Raw genomic sequence first — 20,710 nt, 5'->3', positions numbered from 1 at the left:
GCAGAAATGGGGAACTTTTAGATAACGTTTGAGGTGTTTTCTGTAATAAATGGAAACCATGATGATTTCCAAAAGATGGCCTGGAGATGACTGCTACTGTTGCGGTGGGTCCATTTCCACGCTAACTGAGGGAGATTTTGGGAGCATACCTGATTTGCCTCTTCCCTGTGCCCTTCCCCAATATAATATGAACATTTTTCCCAAATGGAACTTTTAAAAAATATGTGTTTTCTATTGATTTCAGAAAGGAAGGGAGAGGGATAGAGAATTAGAAATGGTTTGAGAAGGAGTTGGAGGAGGGTTACAGCCAGCTGGGTGGATCATATAAAGTAATGATAGTCCTTGAAGGGGAATGCACGGGACTTTACGTGAGGTGGGCATTCCAAAAGAAGGGAGGAATTGAGTTTCTTCTGCTGGCTGGCATCCACCCAGGTGAGAGAGAATCAATGATGAGAGAGAATCAATGATTGGCTGCCTCCTGCACATCCCACACAGGGGATATGCCCACTGAGTCCACAACTCAGGCATGTGCTTGTGACTGGGAATCTAACTTAACCGTGACCTCCTGATTCATAGGTCAGTGCTCAACCACTGAGCTATGCCAGCAGGCCTAAATGGAACTTTTTTTAAAATATATTTTTTATTGATTTTTTTACAGAGAGGAAGGGAGAGAGATAGTTGGAAACATCTATGAGAGAGAAGCATCAATCAGCTACTTCCTGCACACCCCCTACTGGGGATGTGCCCACAATCAAGCTACATGCTCTTGACAGGAATCGAACCTGGGACCCTTCAGTCTGCAGGCCGATGCTCTATCCACTGAGCCAAACCGATTAGGGCCCAGATGGAACTTTTAATGAACTTTTTATTCTTTATTAACTCAGTCATTCTTGTCAGACTTAAAATAGATATTTAAGTTTGCATCCAAGTCTGAAAACATTACTTTCTGTTTTGGGTCCCCAAGTCAGGGGAGAGAAACCAATTGAGGTTAAATTCATTATTATTTGACTTTAGTGGTCTGCAGAGTGACTCAATAAACACAGTGATCCCTGATCTTCATTTTGTTCCAACTGCATGATTTTAAATCCAAGTACCACCTGTATTCGTGCACCGGTAGGGTCCCTAGGCCTGGCCAGTGATCAGGGCCTATCGGGGCTTTCTGGCTGCTGGCCAGGGCTCCCTTACCCAACTGCCAGCTGGGGACTTCCTTTGTTCTGCTCCTCCCACTGGTGGTCAGCGCATATCATAACGAGCAATCAAACTCCCAAGGGGACACTTTACATATTAGCCTTTTATATATACAGATAGATTTTCAGGGGGAAGTTGAGCCAGCTATTTGCTCCCTCAGTGTAGTGCTTGCTCTAGAGGTGGTATGAGTTCAGGCCCAGCCATGGCACCAGCCCAGAAAATGAAAGGCTTTAGGGACATCCAGGTCTTGTTCCAGCACTGTTAAAGGAGCCAGCCTTGTTTGAAACCCATAGCCTTATCTCCAGAGTGAATAACAGATTCTTCCTGGTGAGGCAGCATTTCCTCTAAAAGATTATGGAGGCCTGTGTTGGCCACTTGTCTGTGGTCTCAAGTAGTTTTCTTTTCTATGCTGTGATGGGGCAGGGTTTAGTAGCATTCTTTCTCTTTCCCAGTCACTACAGCAAAAACTTTTAGTACTGTCACAGCTGTGTTATGAATCATTCCCTTGATTTCCATCTATTCTTCTCTCCTTGTTAGAAGGACTGCAAATTGATAGAGCTGGGCCACTTGATGACTAATGAAAAACCTAGTGACCAAGGTGTCCCATTTCCTGTTACATTTTTAGAATGAGAATACACAGGAAGTATAAAGGTGAAAGCAGTTCCCTGATGGCCTATGACAGGCTGGAATCCTCAGACAGGTTTTGCTTCCTTCCTGGATTACTTTTCCAGGAAGACATGTTTGTGAGCTTTTGTGGTAATAACTCTCGGGGTTTGGGCCAAGATAACGGATTTTATACCTCAATTCAGTGTGTCCTTATGGCAGTCTTTAAATGTTGGGTGTTGCTCTTGATATGTTACTCTTGGCAAATAATGGAACTTGCTCGTTGGTGAATTGATTGATTAAACAGTTCTGAAAATATCAACAGGTAATGGTTTTTATATGCTGTGATATAATATAACTAGATATCAAAATGCTGGTGAAGAGAATTTATAATAGAAACTAAAAATCTACCCCAAAAAGGCAAGATCTTTAATAAAGAAAACTATTCTTTGTTGACACCCACAAAAGAAGACATTAATAATTGCAACATGCTATTAATAAGTTTAATAACATTGTAAACCAAAGCCCAGTGGAACTGGGGGAGCAGGGTCTGTTACTAAAGATCTTCTGTAGATAAACATAGGCAGGACCTACCACAGAGTAAAAGTCAGAGTGTTTGGAATTTTAAGTACAGATGCTTTTTTTTTTTTTAATTTCTTTATTGGTTATGGTATCACATAATTGTCCTCATCCCCCTATTCCCATCCCAAACCCCTCCCCATATATATGTCCCCACCCCACTGTTGTCCATGACCACTGGTCAGGCTTATACAAGTCCTTTGGTTGATCTCTCCCCCTTTTCTCTACCCTCCCCTGCCTTCCCTCTGAGGTTTGACAGTTTGATCAATGCTTCCCTGTTACCGGCTCTGTTTTTGTTCTTCAGCTTATGTTGTTCATTAGTTCCCTTAGATGCGTGAGATCATGTGATACAAGAAATGCACTTATAAAAACCAAAAATGAGACAAGCCATAATGGTTACTTGCTGAGAGGCAAATTAATCAGTCTGTAGTGAGTTTCTTTCTGGGCCAACAGTTCTTTTGAGTACCAATTTCAATGTCGAACATTTTCTTGTGTGTACATGTCAGCAATGATATTTCAGTTCTGGATGGTGGACAAATGGTGGTGATGCAGGTTCGACTGTCTCTGGTTTGGTCCTGGGCATCCTTCAGCGACGCACAGCTGCTGTCTGCTAGTATGGCAAGGCGTTGTCAGCATCTTCCATCTCTGGACTGTTTCTCTCTGTCTTCCTGGCTGGAGCAGTCCTGTCAATTCCTCTCTATTGCAGGAATCCACATAGTCTTGGAGTTATTTTCTGAAAGTATATAAACATATTCTCCACCAAAAGTTAGTAAAGGAATATTTTCTATATATTTGACTGGGGTCCTTTTTCATTTTTTTGCCCAAATGATTTTCCTCTGGCTTATTTTGACACCATGTGTGTTTTTCATGGGTTTCTTGCTATTAGCATTACAAATGAAACTTAATTTTCTAAAGTAAAAATTTTCTAGGTGTAATTTACTTACAGGATATTTTTCCTTACATGATATTCTCCTATCACTGCCTTTTTTAAATTTAAATATTAGGAGGCTTTTGGGAATTTTATAATGTAGTCTTGATAGCTTTTACATTTTAATTTTTTGCTCTAAAATATGACTGCTTTAGGTTCATTACATGTTATGCAATTTTACCATGAGTTGAATTGTCAGTCAAAATTTTTGTTAACACTTTAAGAACAGCTTTTGGTATAGTACATTCAGTTTTTCTAGAATATTCGCTTATTTCAATTAGCCAATTTAAATTACTCTGAAAACTTGACTACTATTCTACTGTCAAATTCAACACCCTAACAACAATCTTATTTTACCCTGTGTATATTAGTGGAAAGAATTATTTGCCTTCTTAAGTAGGCCCTCAGCATTCTTGGTTCTAGGCTGAATTTGGATAGCAAAAACCCATTTCCCCACGCCATGTCTACAAGACATCTCAAACAAATCTTGTTGCAGTGAGAGGGCATCTGCTGTCAGCCAAGCCTCTGTTTGTTGCCTGGGTCCTGATTTGAGCTGTGCATGGGAAGCAAAGCAGCCATTGGGGCAGGAGGCCTCCCTCAGAAGGGGTGAAGATTCAGGATCCTGCAAAGTTGGGGGATGGGGGGGTAACAGACGCTTTTCAACATCCCAATAAACCCATTATAAATTGAAAATATCATGAGTCATGTGGCACAACGGTTGAGCATCAACTTATAAACCAGGAGGTCATGGTTGGATTCCTATTCAGGGCAACTGCACAAGTTGCAGGTTTGATCCCCATGAGAGGTATGCAGAAGGCAGCTAGTCAATGTTATATTTTCACAACATTGTTTCTCCCTCTCCTCCTTTCTTTTCTAAAAATCAATTTAAAAAAAAAAATTATTTTTTTTTTTTAAAAGATGGTATCCCTTTCCTTTTCCTCTTCCGGGGATGGTGACTTCAGGTATTCACCATGGTTCAGAGTTTGACATACCGCCGGAGGCTGTCCTACAATACAGCCTCTAACAAAACTAGACTGTCCCGAACCCCTGGTAATAGAATTGTTTACCTTTACACCAAGAAGGGTTGGGAAAGCACCCAAATCTGCATGTGGTGTGTGCCTGGGCCGACTTCAAGGAGTTCGTGCTGTGAGACCTAAAGTTCTAAGGAGGTTGTCTAAAACGAAAAAACACGTCAGAGGGCCTATGGTGGATCCATGTGTGCTAAATGTGTCCGTGACAGGATCAAGCGTGCTTTCCTTATTGAGGAGCAGAAAATCGTTGTAAAAGTGTTGAAGGCACAAGCACAGAGTCGGAAAGCTAAATAAATTTAAAAATGAAGCTTTTTTGAGTAATAAAAACAAAAGTCTCATTCTGTTAAAAAATAATAATAATAATAAAAAATAAAAATAAAAAGATGGCATCCCATCACAAACCATTTGTAAAAGCAGTGCTGCTTTGACAGTGCTTCAGGAATGGTTGAAAAAAAGAAACTCCAGATCAACTAAAAGAAAAATGCAAGTGAATATGACTTGGAATGGAGACGGACTCTATAAGCCTATAGGAAGCTATCCAAGAGAAGGAAAGGAATTGCTTTGACAGTTAAAATGTTACACTATGTTAGACACCACCACCCAACACCTTAAAAAGCAAGTTCCAATTCTTTGTAACTGAAGAGCTTACTAGAAAATTGGCCAAGAACAAAACAGACGACCAGAGCTCACAGGTATCAGTACGTATAGAAGACAGAAATTTTCAGCCTTGGCGGTAACAATAGGAACAAATGGGAACCAATTTCTGTATTTGCCATTGTTGGGTTTCAGTCAAGCTCATCAAACAAAATTCTGTGCTATATTTTAACATTTAGCAAGAACAACATTTAGTATGAACCATCTACACCTTGAAGACCCCACAGTTGCCAACATTTGGGGTTTATTTTTATCTGGTGGTGTTTATGGTGTTTCACTGGTAACACAGGAACCTAGCATAGTTGAGAGTCAGATAACATGGACACCTCATACTGGTGGGATATTATGAGTCGGTTTTTCACTTTAGGATAAAATTTTTGACAGTTTACCACAAACCTGTGAATGCTCTTTTCTATTGATGCATTGGTTTCACTTCCTAGGCATTTAACCTTAAAAAAAGATGTCCATAAAATGTATATATAAAGGGTCATTTTAATGTTTTGTGTTTTCTAAAAGTTAAAAAACAGCTAACCATGAGGAAACATTCAGATTATATAAAATCTGACAGTGAATTGCCACACAGTCAAGAAAGACCACATCTCCACAAATGGATGACAGGAAGAGTTACTCCTACTGCTGGCCCAGCAGTCACAGGCAGGTCCCAGAGTGTGAGCACACGTGCAAGTGTGATTGTAGAAAATGAGAGATGGAGAGGACATGCAGAGATGCAATGTTGGCTGTCCCTGGAGAGTTGAGATAGCAGGACTTTTATTTTCTTATCTTTCTGGTTTGTTTTTTAAACTTTAAGTGAACTTATAATATTTGAATTTTTAAAAAATCACAGGACCAGCAGATACCTTCATATTATGCTGTTAGTGGGAACTCTACTTCGGCTCATATTTAAGTGGGGATGTTAGGTTTGTAGGTGTTTCTGATTTGGAGCTGAGCTTCTTCCAAAGGGCTTCTGAGCCTCCCACTCCCACTTTCTCTGCACCCTGAGCTCCTGGACAGTAGTGGGTGGGCTCCCACAGTTAGGACTCAGTGACTGCCGCCTCCCTTCACTCCCAGTTCTCCTGTGCAGAATGTGGCTTTCACGTTTAGGCCTTGATTTGTTTCCAGTTGGTCTCATCTGCCTATCTTTAGTCAGTATTTATATAGTTTGGCCAGGAGTTACAAGGAATTGCCATTGAGCTCAGTAGAGTCTCCTCTTGATAACTTACCAGCCCTCATTTGGACACTGGGGATTTAATCGGGATGTTCTCTGGGTGAATTAAACCAATGTCTTTAAGAGTTGGGTTTGATAACTCACAAAATTTCTAATGAAAAAAAATACTTTGTTATCCTTTTAATTTCATAAGTATTGTGTGCCAGCTCTAGAGAATATGTTACATAAGGCTGATTCCATCCCTGTCATTCTCAGAGCTTACATTCTAGTGGGAAAAATAAGAATTCAATAAGTAATTATATTGAAAAAAAGGAAACACCAGTATTAGGTACAGTGAAGGAGAAAGATGGGTATTTCCCTGAAAAAGAAACGTGAGCAGAAACCATTTATGGAAAGAGGTATGCTGTTTTGTTCAAGATCATACTGTTGTAAGTGGAATATTGGCTACCTCTACTAGATGATCTGTTATTTTTTTTTATTCCATATATATTTTTAATTTAATACATTTTTATTGTTCATATTATTATAATTGTTCCTCTTTTTTCCCCCATTGCACCCCGCCACCCAGTTTCCACCCCACCCTCTGCCTTTACCTCCCCCACTGTCCTTATCCAAAGGTGTGCGATTTTTGCCCAGTCTTTTCCCGCACCTCCTATACCCCTTTCCTCCCAAGAATTGTCAGTCCACTACCTTTTTATGCCCCAGATTCTATTATATTCTGTTTTTTATTCACTTGATTTTTTTATTCACTTTTTGATAAATATGTATTTGTTGTTTATAACTTTTATCTTTCCTTTTTTCTTCTTCCTCTTCTTAAAGAATACCTTCAGCATTTCATATAATACTGGTTTGGTGGTGATGAACTCCTTTAGCATTTCCTTATCTGTGAAGCTCTTTATCTACCCTTCAATTCTGAATGATAGCTTTGCTGGGTACAATAATCTTGGTTGTAGGTTCTTGCTATTCATCACTTTGAATATTTCTTGCCACTCCCATCTGGTCTGCATAGTTTCTGTTGAGAAATCTGCTGACAATCATATGGATACTCTCTTGTAGGTAACTAACTTTTTCTCTGGCTGCTTTTAATATTCTCTCTTTGTCTTTTGCTGTTGGCATTTTAATTATGATGTGTCTTTGTGTGGTCCTCTTTGGCTTCCTTTTGTTTGGGGTTCTCTGTGCTTCCTAGACTTGTAATTCTATTTCTTTCACCAGGTGGGGGAAGTTTTCAGTCATTATTTCTTCAAATAGGTCTTCAGTATTTTTTTGCTCTCTCTTTACTTCTGGCACCCCCATAATCCAGATGTTGGTATGCTTAAAGTTGTCCTAGAGGCTCCTTACACTATCTTCATATTTTTGGATTCTTTTTGCTTTTCTGGTTGGGTGTTTTTTGCTTCTTTGTATTTCAAATCTTTGACTTGATTCTTGTGATACTCTAGTCTGCTTTATTTCAGTAAGTGTATGCTTAATTTCTAGTTGGTCCTTTTCCATATCCTCGAGGGTCTCTCTCATATCCTTGAGGATCTTACTAAATTTATCAGGCTTTTCTAGGAAATTCTTGAAAAACCTTATAACCATGGATTTGAACTCTATCTCCAGTCATTTGCTTTCCTCCATTTCTTTTATTTGTGATCTGTTTCTTTTTCTCCACATTTAGGCTGCTTCCCTGAGTTGATATAGTGGCTTTGTGTGCTGGGTATCCAATTGGTCCCAGTGGCTCAGCCTCCCCAGTTACCTGAGGTGGACACTCTTGGTGCACCCCTTTGTGGGCTGTGTGCCTTGATTGTTGTTGGTATCACTTGGGAGAATTGACATGCAGGCCAATTGGCTGTGAGGATCAGCTGTGTCTACGCTGGGAGAACTTCTGTGCTGGAGACACCCTTATGAGACAAGACTTGGAAAAGCCTCTGTGCTCAGCTTGGATGGGGCAGAGTTTCAGGGCAGAGCAGACAACATTGGTTTCCCATCAGCCCTGCCCTAATAGGCCCACGTCTCAGTGTCCCATGGTAATCGCTGCAAGCTCTCAGAGAAAGCTGCCCTCAAGTTCCACCCACTGCTAGACAGTCCAGTTTCTCCCCAAATGAGTCTGGGTCCCCAGAGTCTTGCCCAGAACTGGAGTTCAGTGCAGTTGGGAGCTTTTGTCTCCCGCTTGAGAAAGCTAGCCTCATACTCAGTTGCCACTCCATGTGTGCGCATCTGTACCTCTGCCTCCTGCAGCTCCTCTGAGTCTCAGTGTGCTTTTCTCTTTCCTTCTAGTTGTAAAATTTCCCCTCAGCCAGCCTTTCTGTGGTTCTCGATGATGTCCGTTTTGTCTTGTAGATACAGTTTTGAAATTGTGCGAGGCAGCAGTTTAGGTGTTTACCTATGCCGCCATCTTGGTTTCTCCCCAATGACCTGTTATTTTTCAGGCATTTCTCAGATAAGTCAGTTAGATCATAATCTCACCTCTCAGTATCTTTCACAAAATAGCAGTATACTAGCAAATGGCAGGTTGCCCGAGAATTGCTAACCTCTCTGTGTTTTTTAGCCGACAAGCTGAGCCACCAAAGAAGGAGGCAGTCTCCACTGGGCCACAGGTGAAGCGAGCAGATGAGTGGAAAGACCCTTGGCGCCGGTCCAAGTCTCCAAAGAAGAAACTTGGAGTATCGGTCTCCCCTAGCCGTGCACGAAGGCGTCGAAAAACATCAGCCTCATCAGCCTCTGCCTCCAATTCCTCCAGGTAAGGAGGCAGGCTGTGCATAAACACCACAGGAATGATATTGTCGTGGCCTGGGGAGAAGTCAGTAAGACTCAACAGGCATTTGTTGGTTTCAACTTACTGAGTAACTGGGTGCTACAGCATTAGCAGCAAACTAGACTGGCACTTAGAACCATGTTACAGCTTCACATATTGAGATCAGCCAGGATTTGGGCAACTCACAGTGGAACACAGACCTGGCCAGTGAACCAGAGCAGGGAGGGTGTCAGGGGGTGTTTGTCTGGGGAGAATGCTTGCCTGAGTCACTCCGGGAAAGACACTGAGAGGAGAGACCAACAGAACAATTTATTGTGGGAGCCAGGGTTAGCAGCTCTGAAACCTGAGTATATACTAGCTCTGTGCAAACAAGTGAGGATGTCATGGATGGTGAGAGCTGGATCTTTTCCCTGCCAGAGAGACACTACAGATCGGAAAGGGGGAACCCAGGGGAGCCACAGTGTTAGACGGGAAGTGGAAATGTCGTTGTGGAGTCAGGGTTCACTACATGCACCGTTGGACAGATAGAGAAATATATAGACATATCTGTGCACAGACACCTGTACACACGAGCACACATATCCTGGCTCTATACACTGACGGCCTGGGAGCTGTGTCACAGCAACAGTGAGATACATAAAACAAAATGAAAAGATAACAGTGAGATACCCAGTATCCAGGTCTTGGTTTCTAAACACCATTCCCACCAAAAGGAGGGTGGGACTAAGCATGTCCACAGAGGTGTCCAAAGGGCAGGTGTGTCTGTATGAGTGTGGTGAGGTATGTCTGTGTGTGTTTATATGAGTGCGGGGGATATATCTTTGTGTATGTATCTGGGTAGGTGTGTGTGTGTGGAGGGAGGTATATCATCATGAGTATATCTGTGTGGAGCAGGTGTATCTGGGTGGGTGTGTCTATGAGGGGGATGTGTCTAGAGGGGTGTATTTTGGTGGGTGTGTCTATGAGGACAGCAGGCCTGGTATCGGTGGGCAGGGCTGGGTGGAAAAAGACCTGGTCTCTCTTCTCTCGCCCTGATGCTCTAGGTCGTCTTCACGGTCCTCCTCCTACTCTGGCTCTGGTTCGTCCAGGTCTCGGTCCCGGTCCTCATCCTACAGCTCCTACTCTAGCCGGTCTTCCAGACACAGCTCCTTCTCAGGCAGCCGGTCCAGGTATGTCCCACAGCTTATTGGGTGTAGTGAACTTGGGCACCTCTGGTTGTGGCCCAAGTCTCTATTGGTGTGTGTGTGTGTGTGTGATGCATATCTGAGTGGCTGGGTATGTCTGTGTGGCATGTCTCTATCCTGACAGTGTTCTTCCAGGTGCTGTTGTTTTCAGAATAATCTCACCAAGTTACGTGTCTTGTGATAAATTCTACGGAATACACAGTGAGGGGCCAATTAACAAACTGCACACACTGGGAGATCTTAACATACAGTGCATATCAGGGGACACAGAACCTTTGGAGGCATGCTAAAATCAGAAATGAGGCATCACACACATAAACACACACACACACACACACACACACACACACACGCGCGCGCGCGCTTCTTTGAGAAGCATATCACCAAATGTTTGGGGAGTGAGTGGACTTGTTTATTTTGCAGTGGTTTGTTGTCCCACAGTGGCACTATTTCCTGGCAGCTAATCTTACTTTAGGGCAGTTGTTAAGAGGATTAGAACAGCATTAGATTATTAGAGCTGTTAAATCTGGAGGTCAAGTTAACATTTTAAGTGGGCTGTAGAACAAACAGTAGATGATATGTGGGCCTGTTTTCCATGAATGTTGAATCTTGTGCATATTAATAACCTTGAAAAAGAAAAGCAAACCCGTGGCTTAGTAGATTGGGCGTTGTCCTATGCACCAAAAGGTTGCTGGTTCAATTTCGGGTCAGGGCACATGCCCAGGTTACAGGCTCAGTCCCCAGTACGGTCATGCAGGAGGCAGCCGATGGATGTTTCTCTCTGATTGGTGTTTCTGTCTCTCTTTCCCTCTCTCCCTCTCTCCTCCTCTCCCTCTTTTCATTCCTCTCTCTCTTTAAAAAAAAAAAAAAAAATCAATAAAAATATATTTTACAAATAAAGAAAACCTTTTTCTCAGGGGTCTAGAGCACATGTGTCAAACACAAGGCCCTCGGGCCAAATCCGTCCCGCCAGGCCTTGCAATGTGGCCCGCACCGCGCTGTCATCACTGCACTCCGCTGCGTTTCCATCACAATGACAGTTTATGACTGTTCAGTAAACCATTCGGCCCGCGATTTAGGCTGGATTTTAGATTTTGGCCCCTTCTCTGATTGAGTTCGACACCCCTAGTCTAGAGGGTCAGCTATGGGTCCTAGGGCCTCATGATTTCCTGCCGGAAGTTGAAGCAGTACCCAGAACAGCTGCCGGTCATGGAGCAATCATGGAATGCTGCCTGTAGGAGATGAGGTGAAAGACAGAAAGCTATTGATCAGAGCATCAACAATGGGAGAAACCTTTGCTTCATTTAAGAAACTAGGCTGGAAAGCTGCAGGAAGAAGCCTGAGACTAAGCTGGGAAACTTAGAAACATTAGAAATCACATGGGAAGATCACCTACAGTTTTTCTTGCATGTGTTCTATGGACACAAGGAGAGATGAAGAAGGCCCCATGGCATTAAGTCCCTAAGGTCAGGGACAGGACTGAGACAGCTATGACAAGGCCCATGGCGACAAACAAGAGAAAGAACCATCCTCAGCCTGGTGGGCTTACCAGCCTCTTCATGCTGAGTTAGGCGTGGAGGGGAGGGGGCTGCAAGCAGGAGAGTCAGTGGAAACCTGGCTGCGCTTTCAGGAGGTGGACCCCAAGGAGGATGCTTGGCTTCCTCATCACCCAGATCTAAAGAAACTCCACTTAGGATGCAGCCTGTGTACTGGACCAGTTTCAGGATGTTTTCTGTTTGGAAATAAACTTCTTAGCCATTTCCACAAAATTAGGTGCACCTTTTCTCCACTTTCCCTTCCTCTTGACTTGTGTTTATACTGTTCCAATGTCCATCACTGAGCACACTTCTCCCCTGGCTCCAGGCCTCTGCTGGCTCCTGGGCAGGCCCAGGTGGTACCTGAGAACATGAGCAGAGTTCTGCAGCACACCAGGTGGGCACTGGCTATGCAGCAGCCTTCTGAGGAATGGGACCCAGGGATGAGGTTACTCTGAGGAGGTGACCACCCCCTCCATGTGGTGATTCCGAGCTGCACAGTGTTATAGAAGCTTCTTGGAAGTGAGCCTGGCATTCCTTCCTGTCTCCCATGGCAGGCTGCCTAGCCAAAGGCAGTGAGTGTAAAGATAGGAGAAATGAGCATTTTTCCTATGAAGCTCTGTCTCTATACATTGCAGCATATGTGACTGCAAAAGCCCTGATCTTAGTTTAGCTGTTGGTGTTTCTTGGCTGAAAGTTTTACGTGACCATTTCCATTTCTAAGTAGAAGAAAAATATAGCAAACCCATAAACCTTTTAAAGGTTGGCTCCTTTGTGATGTCGTGTGAATCCTGAATGGTGGGGCCAGCAATCTGAAAAGGCCATGCTTCCACCTCGTCCAGCGCCCCTTTCCCAGGACTTCGTCATCCTTCTGACCCCTGCATCTTGTATCCAAATGAGCTCATCACAGTTTCTTTTAGCTGTAACACTCCTCGGGCCAGACAAGTCTCTGCCGCATAGCACTGCCACGTCTGTTCGTGGGCCTGTGCTGCTGGCCATTCTTGTAGCCACTCCCACCTTCCAGCAACCTGAGTGTCAGGTGTCCCACTGGGCCTTCCATTTCTCCCATGCTGCCATGGCCCGGTCAGGCTGTGTGTCTCCTCGTTATGATTTTATACACACACAGTAGAGCCCGTGCCCTTCCGGTCCTGCCCACGCTCACATGCCCCACGGCTCAGGGCCTCAGAAGGACTCAGCAGTGCTGTTAGAGCTATCCCCTCAGCATTCTCCTTTCCCCTCTGGCGATGTACTCTATGAAATGACCAAGAACTGTCTGAAATCCTGTAAATAAGTAGGAATCTGAGGCAAATAAGTAGAAATTCATGGTGGCCTTCTCTGTGAATTTGAGGTGGCATCCCCAGCATGCTCAGACTTGGACAAGGGCACTGTGGTGCTCCCTTTTCACAGTTCTGTTTACTCCCTAGGTCCCGGTCCTTTTCCTCATCCCCGTCTCCCTCTCCAACACCTTCTCCACACAGACCTGTCAGAACCAAGGGGGAGCCAGCTCTGCCTCCCGGGAAAGCAGGGTAAGTGCCTTGTGGTCAGGCTGGGCTGGCAGCATCCGGCCTTCTCCCTCCCTCACATTTCATATGTGGAAAAGTCCTTGGGAACTCTAGATAGGACCCCTAGAGGTGGATGTGTAGACCTAGGGGCCTACACGTAATGGCCCCTAGGTCTACATGTTCCTTGGGGTGTGTAATGTCCATGCTCCTTGGGATTCTAAGCAAGTGCAGCCACCAGCCCCACTCTTACCAGGCAGGCAGATAGGAGGAGGTTCCTGCCATGCTCAGCCCCAGGGCTGTGTCTGCAGTGCATGAAAGGGAGCTGCCTGCCAGACTCTGCCTCCTCTTCCCCTTTGCTGCTCATGGGAGAAGTCAGAAACATAGAGAACTGTACCATCACCTAACTTCTGTAACACCTGACGTGCAGTGTCTCAGCCAGGCACTTTAGGGAGGTCGGTAGTTAATTCTCTGTGACATCAATTCTGCCACCTAAGGGGCAAGGCAGCCTCTGTGTGAGCAGACTGGACCTGCGTGCCTGCCTTGGGCCCTGTCCTTGCCATAACCCCTGCTTCCTGACTTGTTCTTATAGTAGTTACTTGTTCAGTGGGGAAAGAGCCCACACCTGCTGTATAACGGGCGTTGAAAAGCTGCACACTACAAGTGTTTTATCCTAAATGGAGTAAGCTAAAAGGTCTCAGAAACATTTAGGAAATCCTGAACAGCTCACTTTCATAAATGAATCGTATTGAGGAATAATTTTTGTGCAACACAACTCATCCATCTACATTTTACCATTCAGTGCGGGTTAACAAACCTGTGAGACTGCATAATGCAGATACTCGAGCCCCTGCAGTGGCTGTTTCCCTGCCAGGACTTCACACACATAGTCACGCATGACGCACGCTTTGCTCCTGCGTTTTCATCAGCAAAGATTTGACTCATCTGACACTGTGCTTTTGACCAAGACTCTGTTTGCTGCTGAGATCACTTTGTTGGCAGAGTCTCTGATAGGTACATGCTCTGTACTCCAACTGAATCAGGAGTGCTCAGCACCACCAAAGTGATTAGCAGATATTAAAAAAAAAAAAAAAAAAAAAAAAAAAAAAAAAAAAACGTAGGGAGCTGTTTTCTTTGGTGTGGTTTCCACATGTGAACATGCTGCAGCACTCTCAAAGGGCCACCCCACATGGGGGACAAGAGGTTTCGGGGAGCACAGCGCTAGCTCTCTGCGATTCTCAAGAACTCTCAGATGAGCCATCTTGCTTCTGATGCACCTCCGGCTCCTGCCTGTGGGGAGAAGTAGGCCTATAGCTTCAGAAACATTCCAAGAGCCTGGTGTGATATGGGACCAGCAGCCCACCTAGCCTTCCTGGCGATGCACCCTGGGTCACACCCTGAGGTCGTTGGCTGGGCTCCTCCACCAGGTCTGACTTCCTTGCATCTCATGACACAGAGAGAAGATGGTGAAGAAGCCAGCCCCACCTCCAGCCCCACCACAGGCCCCCAAGACCGCTGCCCCCACCCCTGAGCCTGCCAAGCCAGGAGACCCTCGGGAAGCCAGGAGGAGGGAGCGCCAAGCCAGGACCCCTCCCAGGAGGTAAGCACACGACTCTCACGGAGCCTCGTGGGGATTTCTGTATCTTTGGTGCAAGGGCTAGGGGAGGGGATCTCCTGGACAAAGCAACCCAGGCCAGGAACCCATCCTATCCCTGATCTGTGAGGTTTGGGGCTAGTTATGCCACCTCACTGAGCCTGTTTCCCCATCTCACTGTTCCACCTGAGGAGGGAAGGCACTCCCTTGACAACCAGAATCCATCCTGGAAAGAGGCAGTTGGGGGGGGCGGGGGGCGCCAGACGGGACACTGAAGAGAAGTTTATTTTACTTTTTGAGGGGGGAAAAGTGCACATAAAAGAAAAATAGAGCTCTTCCCACATCTGGGTCTGCGGCAAGTTACTGGTTAAACATCTGTCTTGGGCCAGTGATTGGCCCTAGTTTTGAAGAGAGTGTCTGCCTTTTGTCAAGTCTGCAGAGATGTGAGTGGTGGGACTTTTGATTGTGTTGCAGGCGGACCATCAGTGGCAGTGGCAGCGGCAGCAGCTACAGCGGCTCTAGTTCCAGATCCAGGTCATTGTCAGCATCTCTCTGGCCCCCGTCCTCATCAGCTTCTTTGCCCTTTCTCCTGCCTCCCAGTCAAGATCCAGGACCTTAGGAGAGGTCCCCGCGGGTGTGAGGCTTTCTCCCCTCAGGCAGCCTGTGGCTAACAGCTGACAGCTGTCAGTCAATGCTGTTCAAGAGCAGCGTAGTTGGCTGGCTATCTCCATCTGGACACAGAGAAGAGAATGGACTGATGCTCACAGAGTAGGGAGCCTGGTCTAATGGTTCCAAGCATGTGGAGGGGCTGGGACACCCTCTGTCCCCATAAGCACCTGGCGGGCTTAAAGCAAGGGTGCTCCCAGTTCAGCAGGATTAAAAGAGATTAACATGGAGGCTTCATGCTCGTTTTGTGTGGAGTATTGGGTTCTGCACTGTCCTATTGTGCCTGAGACAGCTAGGGACAGCCAATTTTTTTTAATCTGAGAAAATAATTGGAAAAGAATTCTGTTATTTGGGTGTTTCAAAAGAAGACAGTATTGATCAGTCCTTAGATCTCTTAAGTTGAACTTTCTCTTATTTCTAGGCAGCAGGTGGTTTATGTACATTACCCAAATCTTTCTAAAGACCTAACCTTAAAAGAAAAAAAAGTATTGGGCTCTCTTTCCCCCTCCATTGTCCAGCAATTGATAATTTTAGGGAACAGTGATTGGTGTTTTCTCAGAGCTAATGAGAGAGTACTCAGCAGACACTGATATAGCAGCTTTGTGCATATCAAGTCCTTGTGCAGTGTGGGCTGTGAAAGAACTAAGGACCCGTGAGATTGGCCGTTGTTGCATGCTTTCCTGAGACGTGCAATGGGTTAAGTGATCTCCCATCTAGTGTCTGATGTCTGCGGGTTGAAGCTCTCTCAGTACATCATTAACCAGGACTCTCAGTTCTGTCATCACTAACTCTTGAGTCATGCTTAGTCATATGTCCTTGTCCAGCAAATAGCGTGAGCATCTCCACACTATGAGGCACCTTTTTAAATTACCCAGAGTCCCCTCTGAAATTTCAGGTTTTCCTTAAGACTGTGAATTGGGAAAAATAGATATAAACACACCACCACCACCACCACCCAATCAACCCGTCCTCAGTCGGCGACATGCAGGCACAAATGGCCTTTTATATGTCTAGGTCCCTGAGTGTGAGCAGCGTCTCCTCAGTGTCCAGCGCCACATCAAGCAGCAGCTCGGTGCACACCGTGGACTCGGACGACATGTATGCAGACCTGGCCAGCCCTGTGTCCTCAGCCAGCTCACGGTCCCCCACCCCAGCCCAGACCAAGAAGGAGAAAGGTATGGGGGCTCCTTGTGTCCTACCTGTTATGGCTCCAGAGGAAAGGCAGGCTCTTCATGTAAAGAGGGTGCATGTAGCCTCTGTCAGCACTGAGTGCAACTGGTCAGACAAGAATGTGACCTCCCACTTTTGTCCCTGCACACATGTTGCCTTCTTGATAATGCACCACTCCACCAAGTGGCACTCCACAAGAGAAGCCACTGTGGTATCAGTGACAATGACCAAGCATTTTTTGTCAGCAGGAAAATCTAAAAAAGAAGACGGCGTTAAAGAGGATAAGCGGAAAAGGGACTCATCCACACAGCCACCCAAATCCTCAAAATCTTCCACAGGCAATAAATCCTCCCAGCAGCCCACAGCCCCTCAGCAGGCACCCTCTGGGCAGCCCCAGCAGGGTGCTTTTGTGGCACACAAGGAGATCAAGTTGACACTGCTGAATAAGGTGAGGCCCTGGGCACACCTGGTGAGAGCTCCAGGGAGCCACTTACCTTCGGCTCATCCTGGGACTGAGACCAAGGGGGGACCAAGTGGCCATTTGAACTTGGTGGCCAGGTGTCACCCCTGCTCATCTGCCTGCCTTGATGGTCAGTCCTGTGGGAAACGGAGAGGCGTGTGGGCATAGGGTGGACGGGTTCTACAGCATGTCCTGAGGCATTAGCATCCCCTGGCGGATGCTCTCCCTGTCCGAGAACCCGCACTCTTCGCCCTCCTCCCTGTGCCTGGGCTGGCCAGTCCCCTCAAGTCAGCACCGGGACAGAGCAAAGCAAACTTGGCTTCTGTGAGCTGATGTTTCCAGGGCCCCATGGGACCTGAAGGGCGAGAGGTTGAGTCTGCTAGAGTCCCATCCCTGGCTCGCGGCCCCCCAGTGAGCACAGCATCTTTGCTGCAGAAAATGAAGGCCCCAAAACCATGCACCTTGCTCGCTTCACTCACACCGCGAAGAGGGAGCCAGATGAGGGGAGCAGGTCCTGGTGTGAGGATGTCACACTATGTTCCTTTCACTGAGTTTTGCCTGGTGGCCAGTAGCTCAGACCCTGTGTCCTCACTGTGCTCCCTCCATCTTTTCAGGCCGCTGATAAAGGGAGCAGAAAGCGATATGAGCCCTCAGACAAGGACAGGCTAAGCCCTCCTCCAGCCAAGCGGGCCAACTTATCCCCAGACCGAGGTGAGCTCGATCCCTGCAGGGGCCTTATGGGCGGAGGGACTAGGACCTCATCCATTATTTTAAAATAAGGGCCCCAAGGAACTTCTCTGGTTTTGTGAATTATCAGCACAGTATTAGAAGTTAAAACTAAGAAAAAGTTTTACTTTTTTTCAATGTTTTTATTAATTTCAGAGAGGCAGGGAGAGCGAGAGAGAGAGAGAGAGAAACATCAATGATGAGAATCATTGATTGACTGACTCCTGCACGCCCCCTACTGGAGATCTAGCTCGTGACCTTCTGGTCCATAGGTTGATACTCAACCACTGAGCTACACAGGCCGGGCTTTAATATTTATTTATAAACTGTACTATTTGAACACAAATAACTTTTTTTTTCATGAAAAATAACTAGGAGTGGCATTGTTGTTTTTCTTTAACATCTGATTGGCAGATAATGGCGGGGTTCGCATCTCCTGTGATAGTACAAAACACGAGGGCTCTGGAAACTCCACCCTGGGCTGTGGGAAAGGAGGGCACAGTGAGTGGGCAGGGGCTCGGAGTTAGTGAAGTCTGGCTGCTCAGTGTCTGTTTAGATGCTAGCCCAAATTGGAGCTCCGATTTCGGGGTTTTCCTGGGCTCTCATTCTGACATGATCAGAGCTTCCCCTTCCTCCTTTCTCACTGGTTCTGCCCTTCTGCTGCTTCCTTTAAAAATGAGGAAGCTGTGCTGATCTGTCACAGCTCTTTGGAATGGGGGCACTAGTATCAGTAAGGCTGCACCAGACCATATGTAACTGGGACCCTGGTCTTACGTTATCCCAGGTTCTCGGGACCGGAAGTCAGGTGGGAGATTGGGCTCTCCCAAGCCAGAACGGCAGAGAGGCCAGAATTCCAAGGCTCCCGTGGCCCTGCCAGACAGGTGAGTGCTTGCCTGCGCCATGGCTATTCTACGTTGGCCCCTTTGCTCCGCAGACCCAGAGGTACCTGGGGAATGTCTTAGATCTGGGGGGAAGAAACCAAACACATGTCTCACTCTACACCCTCCCCCCCTTTCCTGCATTGGGTCCTGGAATGAGGAGCAGCCTAAGGCACTTTGTTCACAGCCTGAGGTGGGGGGTCAGTTTGGGTGCAGATGGTCACAGCTCTTTTATCTTCCATTTTAGGCATAGGAAGTAGGAGAGTAATTTCCCCAGGAAGTCAGCTCTGAGTCCCTGTGCCCCTACACCATACAGTTCACGGTCAACGGTTGGGTGAGGGAGGATATGGGGGGTCAGGCATAGGACTCAGAGAGCGGTACAACCCTCCACACACACATGGGCCCAAGACCTCAGGGGCCCTCCTAAGTCAGCAGTATGGCCACAGAGGGAAGTTGCATACAAAGCCCAGAAGCAGGAGGGACAGGGTTTGGCTTGACAACACTTCTTGACCATTCACTGAGAGGGTGCCTTGTACCTGGCAGGTATAGCTTACAGGGTCCAGGTCCCCAGACTGGGCCTCGTGTCCCCCACCTGGCAGGAAGCTCAGCAGGGAGAGACAGGCACTTGGACCCCTCTAACAACCTCCCCACCCTCACAGGAAGCGTCAACTGTCACCCCAGTCCAAGAGCTCCAGCAAGGTCACAAGTGTGCCTGGTAAAGCCTCAGACGCCGGCGCCGGCACCGCCGCCTCCGCGGGCACCAAATCAGGGAAGGCCAGCACGCTGTCGAGGCGGGAGGAGCTCCTAAAACAGCTCAAAGCCGTGGAGGATGCCATTGCTCGCAAGCGGGCCAAGATTCCCGGGAAAGTATAATGGGCCTCGCGGGCTCGGCTCCCCTGCCAGAGGCAAAGACTCTGTGTTTTTATAAATAGGGTAAGCGCAGCCATTTTGGATTTTGCAGTTAATGTCTTATTTTGGCTGTGATTCTTTTTAAAAATTAAAAAAGAAAAAAAAGTTTCTCAGCTGGAAAAGAAGCCACACACACATAATGAAGATGACGCTGAACCTCAGCCTTCTCCCGACCACACTGACCAGTCCTTCCCAGAGCAGAGACAGGCAGGCAGGCAGACAGCACCGAGCGAGGACATGGCACAGTTTTATGTAAATTTTAAGTCCCAGATGCCCGGATCAGCCGGCCCATACATTTTTTCTTCCCCATCTTCTTTTCCTCCCTCTGGTAGTCAGGCAAGTTCGCGCCCTGCTGTGTGCCGTGTCCTCACCACACGGCTCTCCTACTGTGGACAGGAACACCTAGTGCTACTGAGCAACCTCTTCCCCACCCCTGCCCATCCCTAGGATCAAAAAAATATATATATATTCTTGACTAAAGTCTGACTGGGAAATAGTTCCTGTCTTTTATTTTAAGCATCAAATTGTTTTAGTTGATTTGAAAATGAAAATATACAGAAAAGACCAAAAAAAAAGGCCATGGGTATTGTTGGGCGTCTGTCTAATGTGGAGGGTCTTTTTTTGAAGGGTCTCCTAAAATAAAAATATTTTGATAAGCAGCTATCTTGCCCTGGTGGTGCTGTTTGCATGTGCCTTGGCTCCATACCCTCTACCCTCCCATGGCATGGGGCCCAGCCACCTCACGACATCTGCTGGGCCCACCTGTTATTTAGGGGCCCCTGGCTGCTGGAGGCTGAAGACATGGAGTTCAGCAGAGGCCCCTGTGCCATTGCCTGGAGCCTCCAACCCAGAATGGAATTGTTCACTCGCCTGTTAGCCCAAGCACTGGCCGCGGCCCCCAGGGAGTGCTATTCCTGTTTCTTCCCAGTGGGACTGGCCCTGGTGGGGCTTCGTGGACACCTTTCCCAGCAGAGGGCCCTGGGGCTACAGAAGTCAGAAGGGTGTTCCTCAGGCCAGGCTGTAACATCCATCCCCAAAGCCAGTTCCCTCCTCAGAGCCTTAGATGCACCATCCAGTCCCCACATCACTCCGTCCGTCCATTGCAGAGCAGAAATGTCAGCAGTTGGTTGTTTTTTTTAATATAGTTTATTGATTATTTTTTTTTACAGAGAGGAAGGGAGAGGGAGAGTTAGAAACATCGATGAGAGAG

At 46.5% G+C, this 20,710-nt stretch overlaps 1 protein-coding gene and 1 pseudogene across 9 annotated transcripts in view; both read left to right on the top strand.

Moving 5' to 3' along the window:
* The window catches only part of ZC3H18 (zinc finger CCCH-type containing 18), a 71,629-nt gene extending 51,470 nt beyond the window's left edge, over positions 1-20,159 (top strand). For 5 of the 9 annotated variants that reach the window (XM_036440863.2, XM_045582606.1, XM_036440862.2 and 2 more), the window contains 10 exons: positions 8,673-8,864; positions 9,923-10,048; positions 13,023-13,124; positions 14,554-14,697; positions 15,166-15,225; positions 16,372-16,532; positions 16,773-16,975; positions 17,602-17,698; positions 18,498-18,594; positions 19,251-20,159. In XM_036440863.2, coding sequence (XP_036296756.1) covers positions 8,673-8,864; positions 9,923-10,048; positions 13,023-13,124; positions 14,554-14,697; positions 15,166-15,225; positions 16,372-16,532; positions 16,773-16,975; positions 17,602-17,698; positions 18,498-18,594; positions 19,251-19,464 — 1,396 coding nt within the window. In that variant the 3' untranslated portion in view covers positions 19,465-20,159. The remainder of the gene's footprint in view (positions 1-8,672; positions 8,865-9,922; positions 10,049-13,022; positions 13,125-14,553; positions 14,698-15,165; positions 15,226-16,371; positions 16,533-16,772; positions 16,976-17,601; positions 17,699-18,497; positions 18,595-19,250) is intronic. The other 4 variants (XM_036440859.2, XM_036440856.2, XM_036440853.2 and 1 more) reach the window with 2 other exon arrangements.
* LOC118720696 lies at positions 4,224-4,650 on the top strand (annotated as a pseudogene).
* Positions 20,160-20,710: the final 551 nt, after the last annotated feature.

Source organism: Pipistrellus kuhlii, unplaced genomic scaffold, assembly GCF_014108245.1.
Source record: "Pipistrellus kuhlii isolate mPipKuh1 unplaced genomic scaffold, mPipKuh1.p scaffold_m20_p_17, whole genome shotgun sequence".
In the NCBI taxonomy this organism is placed as follows: domain Eukaryota; kingdom Metazoa; phylum Chordata; class Mammalia; order Chiroptera; family Vespertilionidae; genus Pipistrellus; species Pipistrellus kuhlii.
The sequence above is the reverse complement of the archived record's forward strand: the minus strand, read 5'-3'. Positions and strand labels throughout refer to the sequence as shown.